At 40.5% G+C, this 24,739-nt stretch overlaps 1 protein-coding gene across 1 annotated transcript in view; it reads left to right on the forward strand.

The window, feature by feature from the left end:
• The first annotated feature begins 350 nt into the window (after positions 1-350).
• The window catches only part of farsb (phenylalanyl-tRNA synthetase subunit beta), a 58,381-nt gene continuing 33,992 nt past the window's right edge, over positions 351-24,739 (forward strand). Inside the window, exons 1-14 of the mRNA XM_080185536.1 lie at positions 351-442; positions 3,803-3,858; positions 4,585-4,739; positions 6,984-7,056; positions 9,085-9,200; positions 9,469-9,619; positions 11,339-11,447; positions 13,431-13,501; positions 13,615-13,676; positions 14,324-14,375; positions 14,774-14,835; positions 15,299-15,506; positions 17,963-18,043; positions 21,769-21,861. Of these exons, the coding sequence (XP_080041662.1) occupies positions 385-442; positions 3,803-3,858; positions 4,585-4,739; positions 6,984-7,056; positions 9,085-9,200; positions 9,469-9,619; positions 11,339-11,447; positions 13,431-13,501; positions 13,615-13,676; positions 14,324-14,375; positions 14,774-14,835; positions 15,299-15,506; positions 17,963-18,043; positions 21,769-21,861 (1,347 nt within the window). The 5' untranslated portion in view covers positions 351-384. The remainder of the gene's footprint in view (positions 443-3,802; positions 3,859-4,584; positions 4,740-6,983; positions 7,057-9,084; positions 9,201-9,468; positions 9,620-11,338; positions 11,448-13,430; positions 13,502-13,614; positions 13,677-14,323; positions 14,376-14,773; positions 14,836-15,298; positions 15,507-17,962; positions 18,044-21,768; positions 21,862-24,739) is intronic.

The following is a 24,739-nucleotide window of genomic DNA, read 5'->3' on the forward strand; positions in this document are numbered from 1 at the left end:
TAACTGATCTACAAATGGTTTGGTGCGTGTGCAGCCCTATTAATACTCCTGCTAAGCCGGTGATTCCGGGCAGCTTTCTCAACGGACAATTCTCTCTGAAATCACATTAGCAGACAGAGGTCCTGACGATTTGTGAATTGGTAGTTTTACTCTCGTAGGTAGCTGCACGATTCGCCAGAAGGAAAAAAAAACACTTGGTATATATTCCGAACCCTACACGAGGGTTTTTTTTGAACAAATGAAACAATGTAGATTGTGCGCTGGAAAAGCCGGCTAACTGCACCTAACGCAAAAGAAAAATGTGAGGGAAAGCTCAGGAGTGGGAAGGACAGCCGCGATAGCTGTTGGCACGCCCATCCTGTCCTGCGTGTGCCGGTGTGAACCATGCCGACAGTCAGTGTGAAGAGGGATTTGTTATTTCAGACTTTGGGTCAAACGTACAGTGAGTACCGTCCGATCTTCGTTCATTTCATTTCATTGCATTGTATTTGTATGCATGGTCTGAGCTGTCAGGTAGGAGCGGTGGCCGGCTCGCCCAGAACCGGTGGATTGCCCAGAAACGTTTAGTGGACATGGGAAGGCGAGATTGAGCCGGGCTGGGACTGATACCGAGAGAGAGGAGCGGAGCTGGAGGGGGAGAAGCCGAGCCTGGGATTTAGAATGTGGCACTTGGAACGCGGAGTGTCCCAGGGTTCGAATCCATTCATTGTTTTGGAGCTGGGTTCCGGGGAACGTTCCATCCCGCTGATTGCATCATACAGTGTTGGAGCCCTAGTGGTTGCCTGCGGTGCACTCAGAGCGGAGCTGTCAACATCAGGTGTTGAGGTGCAACTAGAAGCTACTTGCCAGTAGGTTACTCCTTAATTGCAGTACTTTAGCGTGGAGGGTCGGGAAACATAGTAAGATTATGCAAAGTTATAGTTTTTGATTTCTTATTGTCATATGTATTGGGATACAGTGAAAAGTATTATTTCTTGTGCGCTATACAGACAAAGCATACCGTTCATAGAGTGCATATGAGGAGAAGGAAAGGAAAGGGTGCAGAATGTAGTGCTGCAGTTACGGATAGGGAGAAGAGAAAGATCAGCTTAATATTTAATATGTCCTCTCAAAAGCCTGATGGTAGCAGGGAAGTAGTTCTTAAGTCGGTTGGTATGTGTTTTCATACTTTTGCATCTTTTTCCCGACATAGGAAGATGCAAGAGAGCATGTCCGGGATGCATGAGTCCCCTGATTATGCTAGCTGCTTTCTGAGGCAGTGGGAAGTGTAGGTGGAGTCAGTGGATGGAAGGATGGTTTGCATTGATGGATCTGGGTTATGTTCACAATCCTCTTGTTGTTTCTGTTGAGGGGGATTGCCACAACAAAAGCAACTGTGTATGACAAATGTTTTTGCTTCTTTTTTAATCTGTATGGTATATTAGCAAGAAGTCTCCCATTTAAGAAAGAGATGAGCCAGAATTTCTTCTCTTGGAGGATAGCAAATTTATGGAATTATTTACCACAGAGGGCTGTAGAGGCTAAGCATATTCAAGGCTAAGATAGACAGATTTTTAAACATTAAGGGAATCAAGGGTTAAGATGAGAAAGTGGAGTTCAGGATTATCATCAGATCATGAGATCATCAGATCTCATTGAATGGTGGAACAGATTTGATGGGCCGAATGGCCTGTTTATGCTCTGACGTTTTATGGTCATATTAATAAATCTGTCAATTTCTCTGCCCCCCCCCCCAAACCTTTCAGGGAATAAGCCATTTGTCTGCTGAAGTAGATGCCACACATATACAGTCATCTCTCAAACCTGATCTTTCTTACCTATTAAAATTGTGCCATTCCCAACCCATCAGATGTTAGACTGTATCATATATTTACATTTAAAAGTAGAAAAATTGGCCTGGAAATCGAAGATATCACTGACGTAATAAATACTAACAAGCCCCAATTCCTATTCCTGGTCTTTGCTGATTTCCAATGGTATAAAAACACAGAGGAACCTAGGTGTGCAAGTCCACAAATCCTTGAAGGTGGCAGCACAGGTGGAGAAGGTGGTGAAGAAGGCATATGGAATGCTTGCCTTTATAGGACGGGGTATAAAGTATAAAAGCTGATGTTGCAGCTGTATAGAATGCTGGTTAGGCCACTTTTGGAGTACTGTGTCCAATTCTGGTCACCGCACTACCAGAAGGATGTGGAGGCTTTAGAGAGAGTGCAGAGGAGGTTTTTCAGGATATTGCCTGGTATGGAGGGTCTTAGTTATGAGGAGAGATTGGGTAAACTGAGGTTGTTCTCCCTGGAAAGATGGAAAATGAGGGGAGACCTAACCGAGGTGTATAAAATTATGAAGGGTATAGATAGTGAACAGTGAGAAGCTTTTTCCCAGGTCGGAGGTGACGATCACGAGGTGTCACGGGCTCAAGGTGAGAGGGGCGAGGTATAACTCAGATGTCAGAGGGATTTTTTTTACACAGAGGGTGGTGGGGGCCTGGAATGCACTGCTGGGTAGGGTGGTGGAGGCAGACATGCTGGCATCATTTAAGACTTACCTGGATAGTCACATGAGCAGACTGGGAATGGAGGGATACAAATGAACAGTCTAGTTAGACCAATGAGCGGCACAGGCTTGGAGGGCCAAAGGGCCTGCTTCCTGTGCTGTACTGTTCTTTCTTCAGTCAGGACTTTTGAAAGCAGACTGCACTCTGGAGACTAAATACAAATATGGTCCCAGCACAACAACTGCTTCTGTGCATGTGTCTCTCTCTCTTTGTCTCTCTGAACCTTAGCTGCTTAGGTTGGAGCTGCCAACCTTCCATTGTTTCTCCGGCTCTTGTCACATGGATCTGTAGTTCATAGAATCGTAGAAACCCTACAGTGCAGAAAGAGGCCATCTAGCCCATTGAGTCTGCACCGACCACAATCCTATCCAGGCCTTACCATTTACCCGCAAATTCCTACGCATCTCAGGACGCTAAGGGGCAATTTTTAGCATGGCCGATCAACCTAACCCGCACATTTTTGGACTGTGGGAGGAAACCGGAGCACCTGGAGGAAACCCACGCAGACACAAGGAGAATGTGTCTGTGAGGGTTTCCGCCGGGTGCTCCGGTTTTCACCCAAAATTCCTGATCCTGTGGTTGGCTTTCGTGCCTTGCAGCACACTGCTGTCAGGATAGCCAAGCCCTTCAGCTTCTATTCCGATCACCATCAGTATCAAATGTGATGGGCTGTCATCTTGAAATCTCCAGTAAAGTGCTTCAAGCCTGCCCGAGCAGGAAAAAAACGAAGCTGAGCATGCGTGGCTCGTCTCCTTGCTGCTCTCTGTCAGAGCTCTTAAGCATGCTGGGAATTGTTGTCCCCACAGCGTGACCCAGAGTGGCAGCCAGTAGTGTCAGATTCCCTCAAGTCTGTATCCCACAAATTTGTTTGATTAAAGTCCATTTCTGCACCCATATAAAAGGTGCAGTGCTCTGAAACAGTGTGGTATTATGCTCACATTTCTTCAACGTCAACACTAGCAGCAGATATATTGAATGTTAATTCTTCTTACAATGTATTTTGTTTTCCAAGAGAATTATTGTGCATTTCACATTTCCATTTGAATTTCAAGTTGATGTTTAGTTTTATTTATGCATAGATATCTAACCATTTTATTTGGAGGTGAGGGGAACTATGTGTTTAGGATAGGGATGATGAGCTTTACAAATATTTACTCTTAACTTTACTAAAAGAATGACCAGATAATTTTATAATGCTATGCAGTCATTGCTGTCTACAACACCTGACTGGTTTATTTTCTTTTACAGCTGATGAAGAATTTGACGAACTATGTTTTGAATTTGGTCTGGAATTGGATGAAGTGGTACAGTATCGTATTACAGCTAGCTAACTGTCACATAATATGTTAAGTAAAAGTTGTAGGCTGTTGCTAAAATATTTTTGGTTAGGGAATGTATGGTGTACTACCAAAATGAAGGAATATTTTTCCATTTCAAGGTGCTCACTGTCATTGGGGTACAGTTTATAGTGCTATCTGTCTTCCACATTTTTGTGCAATTACCATTCTTCATGTCTGAGGCCAAAGTTAGGTTACTCAACCGTGTGAAGCACCATAGCTGAACCTAACCTAATACATGTCCAAATGTACCTTTTCCAGTCAGTATCAATGCATGGGGAGCTAGAGGATGGTTCCATGCTGTGTTTAATCCCCACACATTCACTGCTTAGAGCTGCTGAGGCCTAGTTTACCACCTCTACTGCACACTGGCTGTGGGATCAAAACTGCCACTTTGCTAATCTATATCGCAAGTATATAATGTCTTTCACAACCTCAGGTTGGTGGGAGGTGGAATTTCATTTGATTTATTATTGTCACTTATATTGGGATACAGTGAAAAGTATTGTTTCTTGCACTGTACAGATAAAGCATACTGTTCATAGAGTACATGAGGAGAAGGAAAGAAGGTGCAGAACGTAGTGCTACAGAAATAGCTAGGGTGCAGAGAAAGATCAATTTAGAAGTTGCAGGATGCTCTTTCCAATCGAAAAAAATTACACGGCTGTTGTAAAATTGGTTCTTTGGTTGCAGACATCTGAAAAGGACATTATAAGTAGAGAACAGGGAGATGGAAAAGCAGAGGGAGCATCTGATGTGGTACTGTATAAAATCGATGTTCCTGCCAACCGCTATGATCTTTTATGCCTGGAAGGATTGGCCCGTGGATTGCAGGTCTTCAAGGACAGGTAACATTCTGCTGTGTGAAAGCAAAATATTGTGTTTGCTGGGAAATCAAAAATACTAACATAAATTGCTGGAAATCAGTTCGTGTTTCAGGTCAGTGACCTTTAATCATAACTGGCAAAAAGTTTGAGATGTTACAGAATTTAAACAAGTGCAAAGGGGGAGGGTAGTAAAAGGATGAAAGAAGAGTTCTGAAATAAGGTAGAAAACAGGAGAGATTACATGCCAAGAGTTGATTCAAGTCCAAAGGGAGTGGTAATGGGGTAAGTAAAGAACTCTCTCCTCCACTCCATTGACTTTATTTCATTTCATTTTATCTTATTTATTTATTTTTCTTGTCTTATGTTGTTTTTTCTTAATGGTTCAGTTCTTCCATTGTTTCATTTGTGCACTTTTTAAAAATTCTCACTTTCCATCTCTTTTACTCCTCCTTCCCCCCCACCCCAGTAGGACCTTCACACTCTGCATCTCTGTTTTGCCATTTACACTTTTCTATCTTTTAATGAGCCGCTATCAGCACCCTTCTCAGCTATGATCACTGCCATTTACGTTCCCTTTGTACTTTTGTCTGATATCTTCGCTAATTTCACCCACCCCTTTACAATATAAATCTCATCCTATTATCTTTGTCTTCAGTTCTGACAGACTCGAAACGTTGATTTTATTCTTCCCTCACAGATGCTGTCAGACCTGTAGAGATTTTTCAGCATCTTCTGTTTTTGTTTCAGATTCCAGCATCCACAGTAATTTTCTCTCATACAAGTAAAGACAAAAGCTGTATTTAAAGGAGCTGTGAATGGCAGAACGCTGAACAACTGTCCCAAAAGTAAAAGCATCAGAAAAAAGAGATCCCAAAACCTACAAAGAGAAAGGGCCGTCACCGCCATGATCACCACCAAATACATCTTCCCCCTTCCTTTGTGTTCCAAAAGGAGAGTGTTTCCTCCACAGTAAGGTGTCCACATCTCTATAACCCCCAACATTCCCTTCCCTTCCTATATCATCTTTTCTTGAAAAAACAGGAGATGCAACACATGCTCTTTTCCTCCTTCTCTCCTCAAACCCAAGGCCCCAAACATTCCTTCCTGGTGAAACAGCAATTTGTATGTCCTTCTTTCAAGCAGCATCTTGTATTCACTGCTCATCATGTGGTCTGTACAATGGGAAGACCAAATGCAGAGTGGTGACTGCTTTGCAGAATACCTCCGTTCAGTCCTCAGGCATGAATCTGAGCTTTTGATGGTCTGCTTTTTAAATTCTCCACGTTGCTCTCATGCTGACCTCTCTGTCCTTGGCGTCTTGCAGTAGTCTAGTCGAGCTCAGTGTTAGCTCAAGGTACAGCACCTCTTAGTTTGATGAGGCACTATTTGAGAACTCAATATTTGTGTTCAACAATTTCAGATCATAACTCCTGCCTCAAATTTGTTTTCGTTTTGGTTGGTTTCATCCTCTTGATTTCTTTTGCTTTCGGATGGCAGTGATTCATCATTCTGCTATTCACACCTACTCCAGATGCATCTTTTGTTTCTTTATTACCACTTTTCTGATTTAATCTCTTCTGTGTTTTGCATCCAATTATACACCTTCCTTTTGGACCTATTGTCCACACAACCACCATCCCCCTTCCATTTACCTTTGTCTTCAGTTCTGACAGACTCGAAACATTGGCTCTATTCTCTCCTCACAGATGCTGTCAGACCTGTAAAGATTTTCCAGCATTTTCTGTTTTTGTTTCAGATTACAGCATTCACAGTAATTTTCTCTCATGTAAGTAAAGACAAAAGCTGTGTTTAAAGGAGCTGTGAATGGCAGAACGCTGAACAACTGTCCCAAAAGTAAAAGCATCAGAAAAAGGAGACCCTAAAACCTACAAAGAGAAAGGGCCGTCACCGCCACGATCACCACCAAATACATCTTCCCCCTGCCTTTGTGTTCTAAAAGGAGAGTGTTTCCTCCACAGTAAGGTGTCCACATCTCTATAGCCCCCAAATCTGTAACACTTCTAACTCCCCAGCACTGATGAAAGCATAAATATTAACTCTCTTTCTCGCTTTCTCTCCCTCTCCACAGCAGCTGATTTGCTGAATATTTCTATTATTTTCTGTTTTATTCAACATTTCTTAATGTTTTATGACTTAAAATTTTTTTGTTCTGTGGAAAATGTGCTGCCCTCGTTATATTTCAATACTCATTGCTTCTGAAATATGGTGATGGTCGTAATCTTAATTTTCATTTTACCTAAACAGAATTGATGCTCCAAGATACACAAGAGTAGGGCCGCTTGATGGCGACATGCAGAAATTAATTATTGCTGAAGAGGTAAGAAGACGTTTATTGCTTGTAAACTGATGTATGTGAAAGATGTACAATTAATAGAATTTTAACCAATTTAAAGAAACTTCAAAAATCTTTCCTCAAGATCCCAGCTGCCGCTGTGCCAAGATTTCAAATGAAACCTTGAAACAAGTACTTATTATTTTAAGAGTTAGTCTTTAAAAAATGGAATATTTGTACATTTCACACACCGAATGTCAACATTAAGTATTCCTGAATCTGATATGAATGCACAATAAAGCAAACCATCGACAAGGATTTTCCACGCAATCTGGCACGTGTTTTGCGATGGCGGCCCGCCATTGGACAGCAGTGGGATCTTCTGGTCCTACTGTTGTCAACAGGGTTTGTCTTTAAATGCACCCCTCACTGGTGGGAAATCTGCGACAGGGAGCGCACCATTGACGGGACTGGAAGATCTTGCAGGTGTGAATGTTGGAGAATTCTGGCCAGTCTTTCTGGACCCCAACTTCAAAATGGCATCTGTTCCTGTAGGAGTATGACATTTGTGTTTGACAGACCAATGGGGTGGATTTGAACTGAGGTCTCAAAAGTGAAAGAACATTATACAATCATATTGTGCCAGATTTTTGCATTGAAGAAAGCATTTGTTTTGGCCTTTTTTTTCCCCTACTCCCTCTACTCAATGCATTATTTCTTATTAAGGTACTGTTTCATAGTTACCCAGCCGGTGTTGCTTGTGTAGGATCTTTGGTTAAAAAATCCCCATTGTCAGTGTGAGCTGTAGACATTACAGCCCCGCCTGAAGCTGCTTCCTCCAGTATTTAATATGCACATATACAGTTCCTCTAATTTTGACTGGATAGGGATCAGGAAGGGAAAACCTAGCAGATTCTTCTCTGTTTAAAAGACAGTAAAATTTAGACATTATAGTTCTCTATCACTGTATTGTTTGTGATCACAGTAAGAAGTCTCACAACACCACGTTAAAGTCCAACAGGTTTATTTGGAATCACGAGCCTTCAGAACACTGCTTCACTCACCTGATGAAGGATCAGTGCTCTGAAAACTCCGTGCCACCCCAGTCCAACGCTGGCATCTCCACATCATGACTCTTGTCAGCTAACTAACTAGTGATCGGGAATTGAATAGAAAAAAAAACTTGTAATTATTTCTATGAAGGAAGAATTAGTACCCAGAAGTGTTGTTTGACATTATGCTGTCATATCCATGGAACGTTGTTAAATCTGTAATAGTTACAATCATGATGTGGGTATGCCGGCGTTGGACTGGCGTAAACACAGTAAAAAGTCTGACAACACCAGGTTTTAGTCCAACCTATTTATTTGATAATATACTCACAAGCTTTCGGGGTTAGCCCCTTCGTCAGGTGAATGGAGAGTTCTGGCCTCAGACAGAGCATATAAAGCACAGACAGTTTAGAGATTACTGATTAGAATGCGAATCCTTACACCTAACCTGCTGTTCAAGACCTGAAGTGGCTGATAATGTGAGTGGAAGGAGCACTGATCACAGTTTAAAGAGATGTGTATTGTCTCCAGACAGTACAGTAAGTGAGGTTTTGCAAACCCAGGCAAGTCACGGGGGTTACAGATAGTGCGACATGAACCCAAGATCCCTGTTGAGACCGTCCTCATGTAGGACGGTCTCAACCCCCGTGACTTGCCTGGGTTTGCAAAACCTCACTTACTGTACTGTCTGGAGACAATACACATCTCTTTAAACTGTGATCAGTGCTCCTTCCACTCACATTATCAGCCACTTCAGGTCTTGAACAGCAGGTTAGGTGTAAGGATTCGCATTCTAATCAGTAATCTCTAAACTGTCTGTGCTTTATATGCTCTGTCTGAGGCCAGAACTCTCCATTCACCTGACGAAGGGGCTAACCCCGAAAGCTTGTGAGTATATTATTAAATAAATAGGTTGGACTAAAACCTGGTGTTGTCAGACTTTTTACTATAGTTACAATCAACATTCTTACTGTTGCTGTGTCCTAGTGTCAATTTCATAAGAATCCTCTTCCTTTTCTAGACTGCACAGGTTCGTCCACATGCTGTAGCAGCTGTTCTTCGTGATATTAAGTTTACCAAGGATCGCTATGACAGTTTCATTGAGCTGCAAGAGAAACTGCATCAAAATATCTGCAGGTGAGCCCAACTTGGCCTTTACTTACTGATAAATCCAACATGAAACTACCAAAAGGGAAAATTTTTACCTCAATTTTTCTAATGCTGTTTAGAGACACGTCTCTCATATCTCTTGGATCTTTCCACATCTGATGCCTGTGGTACAATATTTTCAAGTCTTTGCTGCTCAGTCTTGTGTTACACTTAGCTGTGTTGTAGTTGTAATGCTGAAAGTTTAGATCTGAAGTAAAAGTTTGAGGAAATAATTAGTGCACGTTTGTTTCTGAAGGAAGCGAGCTCTAGTTGCTATCGGAACCCATGATCTGGATACGGTATCAGGACCTTTTACTTATACAGCAAAACCACCCTCTGAAATTAAGTTCAGACCATTAAACCAGTCAAAGGAATACACTGCTTCAGAACTTATGGACCTTTACAGGGTAAGAAGCATGTTCAATATGATTGTTCTAGCTTCAATTTAAAATAAAGAAACTTGATTAAGAAATTAGTTGTTACTGTTGAACAAATAATTTTAAACTAGCATTTCCTGTGGTTCATATGTGAGAGATATGCACCTTGATTTATTTTTCAAATTGGAAATTTTGTACCCTTAAAATATTTTATTGGGACAAAAATGTTATTTTGTGTAGCAATGCTTATTGATTGCACTTCAAAAGTAACTGACTCGTTTGAAAGTCCTGGGGCACACTAAGGCACTGTACAAATGCAAATTCTTTTGAATACTGAATGTTGAAATGTTCCGGGAAAACTTGCATCCTTAGATACATATTTTCTCACCTTACTGGCATAATACATTAGAATTCAAAAATGCCTTGTGAGGCACAATGGTTAGCACTGCTGCGTCACAGCGCCAGGGACCCGAGTTTAATTCCGTCCTCAGATGGCTGTCTGTGTGGAGTTTGCACATTCTCCCCGTGTCTGCATGCATTTCCTCCAGTTTTCCACCCACAGTCCAAAGGTGTGTGGGTTAGGTTGATTGGCCATGCTAAATTGCCCCATAATGCCAGGGGAACTGGCAAGGTAAATATGTGCAGTTAGCAGGATAGAGCCTGGGTGGATTATGGTCGGTGCAGACTTGATGGGCAGAATGGCCTCCTTTCTGCACTGTAGGGAATTCTATGATTCTAAATGAAAATAACACACTGAACGATCAATTGTGCAAGGAATCTTTCCCTGCCAAGTGATATCCTAAATCTAATGCATTACTATTAACTGGTGTGATTCACTCAGATATTAACATTGTGCAAGGCAAAGATTTGATTTCAGGTAATATCCGTATATTTAAGGATTGTGATCTCATTTAAACTTAGAGTGGAAAATCTAAGTTATGAAGTAAAAAGAATTTTCAAACCCATGTTAGAGAAAGCTGGCATACCTTGATTATTGAATTAAGTTAAGAGGCTGGGGTTAACTAAGTGGGACTCTCTCGCTTATCTGCAGTAACTGAAAAGAACGATGGAAATCTCAGGAAAATAGTTTAACTCTGTTTTCCCAGTGTTCCTGTATTCTTGTGCTGAAGTTATGGCAGATGTGTTAGGCAACACTTGCAAAAATTCACTGGTTTGCAAATGGCAAACAAAAAGGTTGAAGTGAATTATGATTTATTTTAAGAATGAAAGCATGATTTGTAAAACAAATGACTTGGAAAAGTTTGCAATTTAACAGGTCTTTTAAACCTGTGAAGTAAGGCAGTATTTCAGTGACATCATGTTCCAATCATACAGACTCCATTTCGATGCACTTGGCACTTCTTGAAATTTTACTGTGCAGATAATTGTGGTTTCTGCCTGTACATATCTAACATACCACACAAAAATGTGTTTTTGACTGAAGCTTTTGTCAAAGCACTGTTACAACATCCGCTTTTACAAAACTGTTTCATTGATCTTCACAAATATATTGTGCAGTGCCATGCATTTCTAAGATTGGGCTGTACTTCAATCAGCAAAAATATTATTGAATGAGGATTTTGAACCAAAATAGTTTAATAAAGTTACTGCATGCATATTTATATTACTGTTCGCAGTGTATCTCTTTTTACAAATGAAAGAAGCGAAACTCTGATGGTATGTGGATCTGTAATTTACCCAATGATCCTGGTCCTGAAAATGCTCAGATTGATTTCATTTCATTTTTAGACGGACAGTCACCTTCGCCATTATTTGCATATCATTGAAGACAAGCCAGTTTACCCTATTATCTATGACAGCAATGGCATAGTTCTTTCCATGCCACCTATCATAAATGGTGAGTATAGTATGCCATTTGTGGAATTATTTTTGAGTTTGTATTACATGTGTTTTTACTGGCCCAATTTTTCTACGTTGAGTACTTACTGTCCACTATATTTCTTTTCCCAATTTTATCTGCAGCCCCGTCCATCCTGAACCTGTGGGGCAGAATTTTACAGATCCGCACCAGCGAGTTTTGCACCTCGGTGTAGCCTGTTAAGTTCCCAGGTGGCCTTTCGACCTGCTCATGACAGTATTTTTGTAGGGGGAAGGGGATGGAAGGTCTACATGGGCCCAGCCTCACCCTAATTCTAGAGGCTACTTAAGTGTCATTTCTCACCTGGCTACAATTTCTAGAGTGGCAGGTTGGGGGGGACATGGGGTGTGGTAGGGGAAATATTCAGCAGATTACGCTACTCAAGCCTGAGGCTTGCCAGGGGGCGGGTGGTGGTGGGGGGTGGTGGTGGAGGTAGAGGCTTGTCTCTTTCAGGTTGGAGTCCCCCAGCCCCAAGATCTGGTGTAGACAGATAACTGCACAGCTGCACATACAAACAGCTTAGCAGCAACATTGATAGTTGTTAGTGTTGATGACGAATTGAATATGGGAAATCACGACTAATGTAATCCACATGCATGTACTTCCCAGAGGAATTGCTGGAAAACTTTCAGGAACAGGGTCCATGGCACAGTTTTCTCTCCCTAAACCAAGGTTCCTGAGGTTACTCATAAAGCACTAACTGCTGTTTTTTTGCTCTGTATGGTTTTGCTCTTCACTGAACAAATTCATTAAGTCGTTAGTAGAACATTTGTGGTATCTCTGTTATGACTTCATAGCTCTGTGTACTGCTTGTGGAGTCATGAAGTCTAAAACTACCAGCCATAAAAAGGCAATTAGATCATTCAGCCTGTTTTGCCATTCAATTAGATCATTGCTAATATGTGCATGTGCTCAATTTTACTGTTGCTCAATTTCACCATGGGGTGGCATGGTTACAGAGTGGTTAGCACTGCTGCCTCACAGCGTCAGGCACCTGGCTTGGGTCACTGTCTGTGTGGAGTCTGCATGTCCTCCCCTTGTCTGCATGGGTTTCCTCTCCCAGTCCAAAAGATTTGCAGGCTTGTTGCATTGGCAATGCTAAATTCTCCCTCCGTGTACCTGAACAGGCACTGGGGTGTAAGCATCTAAGGGATTTTCACAGTAACTTCATTGCAATTTTAATGTAAGCTTGTTTGTGACTAATACATAAACTTTACTTGCCTTTTCTTCATATTCCTTGATATCCTTCCCTAACAAAACTTCTGTGTAACCTCAGTTTTGAAAATTTCGACTGACTTGAGTATTCTCGGCCTTCGGTGAGAAGGAGAGGGAGGGGTGGTGATGTGATATTCCAGATTTCCATATCTCTTTGTAATAGTGCGTTGGTGCAGAACATCAATATTGATGAAAAGAAAATGCTGATTAAACTTCATTTTGCATTTAGCAGGACATTTGCAAGAATGCCAAATTTCAAGGGGAACAACAATTTATTCTGTATAAAAGTAGAAGTGCCGATTGCTAGAAGCTACATTTGTTCATGTGCAGGAGTTTGTCCTCTGTGTACAAAAGAAGTATGTCCAGACTTTGTACCTTTTTTTTGAATAGATTTTGGTGTATTTGTCACAGCTACGTCTCAACCAAGAGTTGTCTTGCCAACCAATCAGCAACCCTTTCCTCATGCAGTTATAAATTGTTGTTGTCCAACAAATCTCTTCTGTGGTCATGATGTACCCCCTGAAGTCTGGGTGCTGAAATTTGGAACTGGTCACAAATGTTACAATTGTGGCTCAACCAATGATCCATAAGGGAAGGCAGGACAGAAAAGACTGTACCAGAAACAGAAATAGTTGGCAGTTTGAAACAAACAACTTTAACTAAAATAATGATGCATTTTCATAATGTGGGTTGTTAAATGCCAATTCTAGTTAGAGGTCACCGTTTTTAATGTCTTTGACTTTCTAGGTGATCACAGCAAAATAACACTCAAAACGCGGAATGTTTTTATCGAATGTACAGCAACTGATCGCACTAAAGTAAGTACACCATTGTTTGTGGGTAGTTTCACACATTTTCACATTCAATTTTGATTATGTTTTGTAATGTTTTGCCAAACTTGTATTAAATGGTTGACTCTTTCTTGTCACAGGCAAAGATAGTGCTGGATACAATTGTCACAATGTTCAGTGAGTACTGTGAGAAGCCATTTACGTAAGTACTTTCAAAAATGATACCCACAGCAACAACAACTTGAATTTATATAGCGTGTTTAATGAACTAAACTGTTCCACAGTGCTTCACAGGAGCATGATCAAACAAGATTTGGTACAGAGCCATATATGGAGTCATCCGGGTTCTGGTAATTAGGTTATATGCAACCAAATTGATTAAATTAAATCAAGTCTAAATTTACTAGATCCTCTTTTTTTAAACCTTGGTTAAAGTGAGAGATTTTAGCAATATCTCGAAGAAAGGGAGAAAAATGGAGAGATTTTGTGTCAGCTTAAGGCACAGCCGCCAACGGTGGACCGATTAAAATCTGAGATGTTTATGAGGTCAGAATTAGATTTATTTTTTTCCTTACTAAATAGATTAAAAGTTTGTATTCTCAATCAAAGAAAAAATATATTGGTATATATAGAAATTAAATAATATTCTGAGAAAACAAGATTGAGTTTTAGGCAGTTAAAGTGCATTTTTTACACTTATAATATCAATTGCTGCTATTTTTAACTGCTTCACATCAAAGCTATGGCTTGGGATAGATTTTGGTTGTTAACATGACATACATGTAATTATCAAGTGCATTTGACTTGCTGGAAATTTACCTTGAATTAAAATTCTAATCTGTTTTCCAGAGTTGAGGCTGCTCAGGTGATTTATCCTAATGAAGAAATGTATATTTACCCAGTAAGTATAATCAGCTGTCCTTTTCATTGTGCAAGTTGTATAGTTGGTGCCTTTGATTGTAATCGTCTAATAATATTAGGGCTGGATGTGACCTCCAAAACAACTTTACATTTCTAAAATTACAAAGAAATTAATGTCGTACCAAGTTAACTTTTAAGCTAGATTAGATTAGATTCTCCCTTGTTAAGGTTGAACATTTGTGTGGTATGAATGCTTCTTGTGAATCAATAGTGTATCTGAGATAAGTACCAGATATGCCAACCCAATTGGCCAGATGGAACCCAGAAAAAAATCATTCCCCAGAAAGGTTAACTTTTTCTGGAGAAGAGGGAAGACATTTGTACAGGGTTAAAAGAGTATTAAAATAACACGTGACAACTTTTTTTCTTCTTTTGCAGGAGATGGGGTACAGAAAGGAGATTCTAAGTGCAGACTTCATTAACAAACGAGTAGGAATCAAGTAAGTTACTAAAATTTATGTATTTAATTGGCTGAATTGAACTGCATTGAGCGGAGGCCATGGCCTAGTGGTATTATCGCTAGACTATTAATCCCGAAACCCAGATAATGTTCTGGGGAACCGGGTTCAAATCCCACCACAGCAGATGATGGAATTTGAATTCAATAAAAAATATCCGGAATTAAGAATCTACTGATGACCATGAAGCCGTTGCTGATTGTCAGAAAAACTCATCTGGTTCACTGATGTCATCTAGGGAAGGAAATCTGCCATATTTAGCTGATCTGGCCTATATGTGACTCCAGATCCACAGCAGTGCGGTTGACTCTCAACTTCCCTCTGAGCAAGGGCAACTAGGGAGGAGCGGTAAATGCTGGCCAGCCAGCGATGCCTGCGTCCCACAAATGAATAAAAAAAAAGTTGGAGGTCTATTTCTAAAATTGTTTTTCAATTTTATTTGTAGTGAAACAGCTAAGTCTATAGCTAAATTGCTGACTCGGATGTACTTAAAGTCCAAAGTGATGGGGGACGGGACACAAATAGAAATTGAAATCCCCCCCACAAGAGCAGATATCATCCATCCATGCGATATTGTAGAAGATGCAGCAATAGCCTACGGTTACAACAACATCAAGATGACAGTTCCAAAAGCCTATACTGTAGCTGATCAGGTAAGGTGAATGCTTATAGTAGATTTCAGTGATTGGCATTGTCCATTGACAATTAACTCTAACAGAGATGATGCATGATGGCTGATGGAATTTGGCATTTTATCAAGAGCTGACAAATTCTGGTATTGAATGCGTGGTGGGATAGAAATCAAAATGAAGATAAATAACAGAAGAAGCATCATATAACTTCAATATCTGGGAAAATAAGATAATGCAAAAAAATTCACATACTTTTTTCCGAAATGAAAGACATTTACATTTTATGTCCGTAGGATTCTCCAAATTTTCACATAGCTAGTGAAGTATAGTCACTGTTGATACCTAAACCAATATGGCAACAAGGTTCCACAAACATCAATGAAGTAAATGACCGCTTAATGTCTCTGATGGTCTGAACTTTGTAACAGTGAAAACTGAGACGTTTGCTGCTATTGAGGGCCATCATGGCACAGGAAATTCCAATAAGCCAATTTATCCACAAAAGAGGAACTTCCAATACCTCAGTCTCTATGGGAGCTCTTGCTAATGGTTACTGTTGGTCCCCTATTAGTGGGGGACTATACGTGATCCTTGTGGGTGAGGACCTTCGCTGGTGAGGCCATTAAGGCAAATGAGCCCAGACAGTTATGTACCGGATTCATTCATCATGTTAAAATTAACTAATAAATATTTAAATCGACCTTCCGCTCTTCCCGCGCATGAGACTGATTACACCGGCTTAACTGGGCAGGTAATATCACAGAAGTGAGAAACTGGGTGCGAACCTGGCTTTTCACCTCTCTTGTTGTCTTACCAGCTCGCCATGCCAATCAACCAGTGTGACAAGCCAGTAAGATAGTCCCCTAGTTTTTTTTGCTAAACTGAGAGAATTACAATGGTGAGCACTTCAGAATTCTGAAAGATTAGAATAAGAAAAATAGTGATAGATTATTTTTATTTGTCAGCAAGATGGTAAAAATATAGATTCAAAATAATTATAAAAGGAACACAGATTAGAATCAATTAAATTATTCTGCTATAAACTGTTGTTAAAGTAGAGTGCATAAAATATTTCAGAAGGCAATGAGATAGTTGATGAAAAAGAAGACCACTAAACAGTATCTTCAGGTAGATTGGCCATGCTAAATTGCTCCTTAGTATCCAAAGATGGTTTGATGGATTAGCCATGGGAAATTTGTCGAGTTACGGAGATAGGGCAGGGGAGAAGATCTGGGTATGATACACTGTCAGAAAGTTGGTGCAGAATTGATGGAGCGAATGGCCTGTTTCTGCATTGTAGGGATTCTATGATTCTATCTGGACCAAGCATAAAATGGAATTAAACTAGATGCGTTGAGTTAAACAGTAAATATTCCATAGTTCTAGAAATTGGCATTAAGATTGAATCATCAGAATAGCATAATATCCAGTTTTTAAAAAGCCAATTAGTTAATCAGAAGCACAAGAATAGTCCTGAGTGATTTGAAGTAATTAGTTGTAAGACTTGAACAATAATGAGAAGTAACTATAAATGCTCAAAAATACTTAGACTGATGAGAGCTTTGCCAAATAAAACATAATTTCGGTAACTAAGAGTTAATATCTTATTACTGTAAAGGTTGCAATCAGCAAATTACCACTTAGCTACAATTATCTGATGCTGTTTTAAGTAAAAGTAAGTGCTATACTGCATGGTAGTAGTTTGGAACTACAGCTTATTTGATTATGTGACTACATTTCAGTGGCCCAAATTTTGCCCAGTGTTGGCACTTGTTACTGACATTGAATATATCTTCACATACACTGACTGCAGTGCCGGTGGCAAGACCTTTGGTTACCCTGAGGGAGGATTGCGTCCTGGCACGAACTGCAGCTCAACACAGCTGCCCAGGCTAGTGTGGACTTAAATGGCAGGCACTTGTGAGGCACTTGTGAGCATGTACATAGTCACTGCATGACAAAAATGGTCTCCTACAGTAAAAAAGATGTCAAAAACAAAAATGCACTGAAAGATCATGTTTTCAGTTGATGTAATTGGTTGCACAAAATTTAAAAATGTAACCTTTTGAAAAATGCAATAATAATTTTGATCATAAAAATAATTTAAACAAATGTTTAACAAGTCTGATAAATATAAATCTTTAAAGCAAGATTTTAAAGTGTCTTCATGTTAAATAGTTTGTGAATTGGGAGCTCTTTTATGCTTGAAAATACAGGTATAAGGTTCATTTGTTATTAGTGAGCATTTGCAGTGGTTCTTTAACTAGTGAACCCTTTGGGTAGCATTGATTGGCCCTCCGCAACTTTTATATTTGCACACTGTGGTGCGAGGTGTGCCCTCTGGAAATTGGGTGGGGGGGGGCTCTCTTTGAAATCCTGTAGCCACGGATGTTGAACATGTTGCCACTAGTGGTACCACAAAAGCTGAAGCTGTTTGCAGCCTGGTCACCTGATTGCTTTCATTTTACCTTCATTAGTTCGCGTTGAACAAATTGTGTGAGCTGCTGAGGCTGGACATGGCAGCTGGTGGATTCACGGAGGCCTTGACCTTTGCCTTGGTGAGTTCATTATCTTTTCCTACTGTTTGGAACCATTGTATAAACATTAATAAGATCCCCTTCATTTTTATGGTCTAAAATATTTCGCTCTGAATTGAGCTCGTTCATGATCTCACTTCAATGTGACCAGACACACAACCTCTGCTTTAAGATCATTTATTTCAGTGTAATACTGGGGAGAAAGCACAACTTTTGGACATTTGTTTTTCCAACGGCTGCTGTTTTCTTTTGAAAGACAGAATGGCAATGATAGTCTTACAACATGGATCTATTTTTTAAAGTCGAGTGTCAATCTTTGCAGTGATTGTCTCAGAATTTCCTTTAATGTACATTTGTTAGAATTGTAATAATGTACCCAATGAACACTTTATCAATTTATCATTGGCCAACAAAGACTGTTTTTGAACCCTACATTTCAGAAAAAATACATCCTACTTGATGGACCAAATGGTCTTTTCTGCACTGTATGATTATGGGCCAGTATTTTACAACCTCGCTTGGGTGAGAGTAGTAAAGTCCTACCCAAGGCCAACAAAGAATTCTGTTCTGCAAGAAATCGGGGCGGGTGTGGCAATAAAATTACGGCCTAGGACTCTACTGAACGAACGCTTCTAGCAGAACCCATGCATCAGCAGGACATTTCATGGAATTTTAGGATGTAGGTCTCTAATTCCTTTCTCTTCCCTCTGTCCCTACCTCTGCCCTGTATTAACTGATTAATCCCTATCGAACCTAGGTAAATAAGGGGATGAAAGTTGATTGGTTCTTTGAAAGAGTTGACTGTATGCAGAGTTGGCAAGAGTTGATATTTAGTTCAATACCTGCAAAATACCTGATTATAATGGAGCATCATTAGTAGAGTGCTGGGAACTGCTTTTAGTAATTGAGAGCTGCAGTGTAAAGATTCTCCTGTTACTGAGTGTAGAGCTTCCAAATAGTGTTGGATGGAAGACCAGAGAAAAGCCTGTTAATTCTCTCACTCTGTAGCCAAGGAGATAGTGAAGTGACTGTGGCAGGCTTCTGTTAGATCAGGGGAGATGATGACCTCGTGGTCTTATTGCTGGACTATTAATCCAGAAACTCAGCTAATGTTCTGGAGATCCAGGTTTGAATTTTGTCATGTCAGATAGTGGAATTTGAATTTGATTTAAAAAAAAACTGGAATTAAGAATCTAGTGATGACCATGAAACCATTGTCAATTGTTGGAAAAACCCGCCTGGTTCACTAGTGTCCTTTCGGGAAGGAAATCTGCTGTCCTTACCTAGTCCTTACCTTCAGAGCCACAGCAATATGGTTGACTCTCAACTGCCCTTTGAACAAGGGCAACTAGGGATGGGCAATAAATGCTGGCCAGCCAGCAACACACACACATCCCCACAGGAATAGGGAAGTTGTGAGCGAAGACCAGGGTGACTGGCCTGATTTTTCCCTGCAGTTCGATAAAGTTCATTCACAGCACCAGAGACCTGGGTTCAATTCCGGCCTTGGATGACTGTGGAGTTTGCACATTCTCCCCGTGTCTGCATGGGTTTCCTCCAGGTACTCCAGTTTCATCCCACACTCCAGAAATGTGCAGAATAGGTTGATTGGCCATGGTAAATGTCCCCTTAGTGTCAGGGGGATTAGTGGGATAAACACATTGGGTTAGAGGTTGGGTAGAATTGTTGTCAGTACAGGTTTGATGGGCCAAATGGCTGCCTTCTGCACTGTAGGGATTCTATGCCCTGGCTTGAATTGCTGCACCATCCAAAGCTAGAAGCGTATGTTATCAGTCCATCAATTCACTGGATTATTCTGAAGTTTACAAGTTAATGTAGCCGTTTGCAATAACTAAACTGATTTGATTATTTCAATAAAATTATTCTATAAAACTGTTTTGTAGGATTTATCAAAAACATAGAAATGACCGTAAGAATTTATTCTTGGTCACTAACAAAAGACGACAAGGTTCTCTTTAGAATGCTCCTTGCATTACTGAATTACACACGTGAAAATGTTGGCCCAGAACTCGTTGGGCAAATAATGGTGTCTGAACAACACATGCCTTAATCAGTATGCAAATCGATCAGCAACCTATGGTGAGGAGGAGGTGTCCTGCCAATTACAAATTTCCACAAGGTGTTGGCATCAGATCCCTTAGCCTTCTGTTGACTTTCATGAAGTTGCTGCATTTGCATGTGAATTGCTCTTTAAGTCTGCTAAAGAAAGCAAAGTCCAATAATCAATAATGTAAAATAGCCTTTGACAATGCAATATTTGTTAATGGTGGATAATCAATCTCTCTAGCCAGGTAAGTGAACAGTTTGAAGTATGGCACCTCAATCCTGCATATGGTGAATTGTTGTTAGAAACATTTAACATGTTAAATTTTAAATGTTTTGATTCTGGTTTTAATTTTACCTTTCTTTTCCCTTTCAGTCCAATCTTTATCTCCCTTTGTTTATTTCTCTTTGGTTACCTGATTCAAATGAATTCATCCACTCTCTAATTCACTTTCCTTCTCCGCCCTTTGCTCATTTCCCAATGCCTAAATCTCATTTGACCTCATCATTCATTCAAATCCAAGATGCTACACCATTATCAGCTTGCCCTTTTAGCTGACTCACTTTGCGGATAAAGATTTTTTGAGCTGAAGCGTGCGTGAACAAATCTAACTAATAGAGTACATGATAAAATGCCCTGCTGTAATAGATTCTAGGCCACTGTGTTTAAACAGCTTGTACTGTGTAGAATTGTAGAATCCCTACAATCCAAAAGGAGTCCGTTCGGTCCATCAAGCCTGAACCAACAACAATCCCTAACCCGTAACCCCATGTATTTACCCACTAATTCCCCTGACACCAAGGGGAAGTTTACCATGGCCAATCAACCTAACCTGCACATTTTTTAGAGTGTGGGAGGAAACCGGAGTACCCAGAGGAAACCCATGCAGACATGGGGAGAATGTGCAAACTCCACACGCGCATCTAAGACTGGAATTGAACCTGGATCCTTGGCACTTTGAGGCAGCACTGTGCTGTTGTGCCACCCTTTTTTTATTCTTTCATGGGATGTGGGGTTCCCTGCCTGGGTCAGCATTCATAAGAACATAAGAAATAGGAGCAGGAGTAGGCCATCTAGCCCTTCGAGCCTGCCCCGCCATTCAGTAAGATCATGGCTGATCTGTCGTGGCTCAGTTCCACTTTCCCACCCTCTCCCCATAACCCTTAATCCCCTCTCTTATCAAAAACCCATCAACCCACGTCTTAAAAATATTTAGCGAGGTAGCCTCCACCACTTCAACGGGCAGAGAATTCCAGAGATTCACCACCCTTTGAGTGAACATTCCTAACTGTCCTTGAATTGAATGGCTTGCTAGGTCATTTCAGAGTACATTTAAGAGTCAATCACACTGCTCTGGGCCTGGAACTACATGTAGACCAGATTAAATAAAGAGAGCAGATTACCTTCCCTCAAGGATGTTGGTGAATCAGATGGGTGTTTACGACAGTTGCCAATTGTCATCATTAAACTTTTAATTCCAGTCATTTATTGAATTCAAATTTCAACTTTAGCGTGATGAGATCTGAATTCTAGATCTCCAGTGACGATGCCATTATGCTATTGCCTCCTCTGTTTGCTTTAAGAAGAGAGAGAGAATAATCATTTTTGTAAGAAGTAGATTTAATAGCCTGATGTCAGGGCATTGCCTCATACATAAACAGTACTCGTTTCATTGCTGCAGTGTTCTCAGGAGGATATTGCGGACAAGCTGGGCAAGGACATAGCAGAAACAAGAGCAGTACATATCGCCAATCCCAAAACTGCTGAATTTCAGGTAAGAACTAACAATGAACTTTGGTTTTATTGTTAGATTTACATATTTGTCACTTCCAGCTTTAAAGACAGGTTTTTAATGTCTGTAAACCAACTTTGTTAAATTGTACCTGTAAAGATCTGAAACATGGTTTGTCTTTATTATTGAGTTTTTTGACAAATATCTTTTGGGTTATAATTATTGATGAGGTGATGGTGTCAATAATATTTTATGTGGTACTTCTGGGTAACAAAGGATATATTTTGAATGTTTGTACGATCAGATTTGTTATCAAATTAGTGAATTGACCTCAATTTAAGGTAATAATCAATCAAGTGAATTCACAAGTGAATTGAGGTCAATTCACTTGTGAATTCACTTGATTGATTATTACTTTAACTAGGATATAAATCTGATTCCATAGCTCTTCAATATAGATCTTGAAACCCAAGGAAGATTTCTATTGTGTAGACTTTGCAGTGAAATTATTCATTCGTTCATTTATGAAGAAAATGTTTAATTTTGCTACAAATAACATCCACAATCTCCATTCCCATTTCTTTGGTGATAAAAACAGAAAATGCTAGAAAACTCTGCAGATCTGGGGACATCTGTAGAAAGATAAAAAAAGTTAATATTTTGAATCCAATATGCGTCTCTTTATGTTTTACCATTTAATCCAAATCTTTTGTGCCTCTTTTCCCACTGCTACCAACCCCCCTCCCTCCTCTGTTTCCTATGCCTCTTGTTTGTTCCTCTCCCTCTCTGTCCATCTCCCACATGCAGAGCTCTCACCTTCTCCGATCTGCTTCTTTGTGTGTTCTGCTTTTGATGTTCAAATAAAAGTAACTTGGAAACCTTTTTCAAAAAATGCATTGTGTAATTTGGTTTCTGCTATTCTTGGCAAACATGGTAACTTTATTACCATCAACATTAGAGTCATAGAAGCTTACAGCATGGAAACAGGCCCTTCAGCCTAATTTGTCCGTGCTGCCCAGTTTCTACCACTAAGCTAGTCCCAATTGCCCTCATTTGGCCCATATCCCTCCATACCCATTTTACCCATGTAACTGTCTAAATGCTTTTTAAAAGACAAAATTGTACCTGCCTCTATTGCTGCATCTGGCAGCTTGTTGCAGACACTCACTCACCACTGTGTGGAAAAAATGGCCCCTCTGGATCCTTTTGTATCTCTCCCCTCTCACCTTAAACCTATGCCCTCTAGTTTTAGACTTCCCTACCTTTGGTGAAAAGATGTTGACTATCTACCTTATCTATGTCCCTTATTTTTTATAGACCTCCAAACTTTTATATCGTCACCCATAAGCCTCCTATGCTCCAAGGAAAAAGTCTTGGTCTATCCAACCTCTCCTTATAACTCAAACGATCAAGTCCTGGTAGCATTCTAGTAAATCTTTTCTACTCAGTTTCTAGTTTAATAATATCGTTTTTATAATAGGGTGACCAGAACTGTACGTAGTATTCCAAGTGTGGCCTTAAACTACTTGTAATAATAGCGCACCTTCATTATAATTAAGCATCCATCGATGCTTCACAAGGCATTATTAAACAAAGTATGATGCCACGTGATTGCCACATAAGGAAGTATTAGGACAGATAATAGAATGGTTGCAGCACAGAATGAAGCCATTTATTTATTGTGTCCATGCCATCTGAATCCTCGGTCAAAGTGGTAGCTGTGTTAAAGGAGGAAAGCAAGACAGTGAGGCACAGAAGGAGAACAAGACAATTCTGGAACCTGGGGCTGGGCACCTGAAGGTAAGGTCAGTATTAGTGGTGTAATTTAAATCAGGGAAGCTCAAGATGCCAAAATTAGAGGAGAACAAATATCTCAGAAGCTTCTGGGGTTGGAGGAGACTGCAGAGCTGCAAGGACAAGGCCTTGGTGGACTTGAAATCAAGGAAGAACATTTTAAAATCCAGGCTTAGCTTAACTGACGTACTGAGAGATGATTGATGAGCCAGACTTGGAGAGAAGTGAAATAAGGACTGCAGAGTTTTGGATGACCTGAAGTTTATAGAGGGTGGAATGTGGGAGGGCTGCCAGGGCTGTGTTGGAGTAATTGAGCCCAAAAGTAAGAAAGGCATGAATGAGGGTTGCTGAAGCAGGGGTGAAGTTGGATGTTGTTACAGTGATGGAAATAAGCAGTCTCCATGGTGGTGTGGATGTGTGGCTGGAACCTCATCTCTATTTCAAATCAGATACCAAGGTTACAAATAGCCTCGTTCAACCCAATCCATTGTAAGGAAGGTTGGCAGTGGCTAGGGAGCAGGGTTTGTGGTAGGTGCTGAAGACTATGCCTGCTGTTCCTTGTGTTTGATTGGAGGACATTTCAGCTTGTCAAGCACTGAACATTGGACAGCAGTAGAGACATTGGAGGGGTGAAGAAAGGTGGTGATGAGGTCAAGCTGTGTGCTTCTGGGTCTGTCCCGAAGGTCAACACCATGAAAAGTGACTGGCCTGGATGAGGTACTAGGATGAACATTCAGATCCTGTGCAGATCAGCTGGTGGGGGTATTCGCAGACATCTTCAACCTCTCTAACTTCCCTTTACAACAGTCTGAGGCCCCTATCTGCTTTACGAAGACGATCATCATCCCGGTACCAAAGAAAAGGCAAGTAGCACAGCTCAATGGCTCTGACATCCAACGTTATGAAATGCTTCAAAAGGTTAGTCATGGCACAAATCAAATCTGGCCTCCCAGACTACCTGGATGCACTATAGTTTGTCTACCACCGCAACAGGTCCACAGCAGATGCCATCTCCCTGGCCCTGCACTCAATCCTGGAATGCATGGATAACAAAAATGCATACGTCAGACTTCTATTTATTGACTACTGCTCAGCTGTCAGCACCATTAGTCCTACGAAACCCATC

The sequence above is a fragment of the Carcharhinus amblyrhynchos genome, chromosome 3, assembly GCF_965287045.1.
Source record: "Carcharhinus amblyrhynchos chromosome 3, sCarAmb.v2.hapA, whole genome shotgun sequence".
In the NCBI taxonomy this organism is placed as follows: Eukaryota; Metazoa; Chordata; class Chondrichthyes; order Carcharhiniformes; family Carcharhinidae; genus Carcharhinus; species Carcharhinus amblyrhynchos.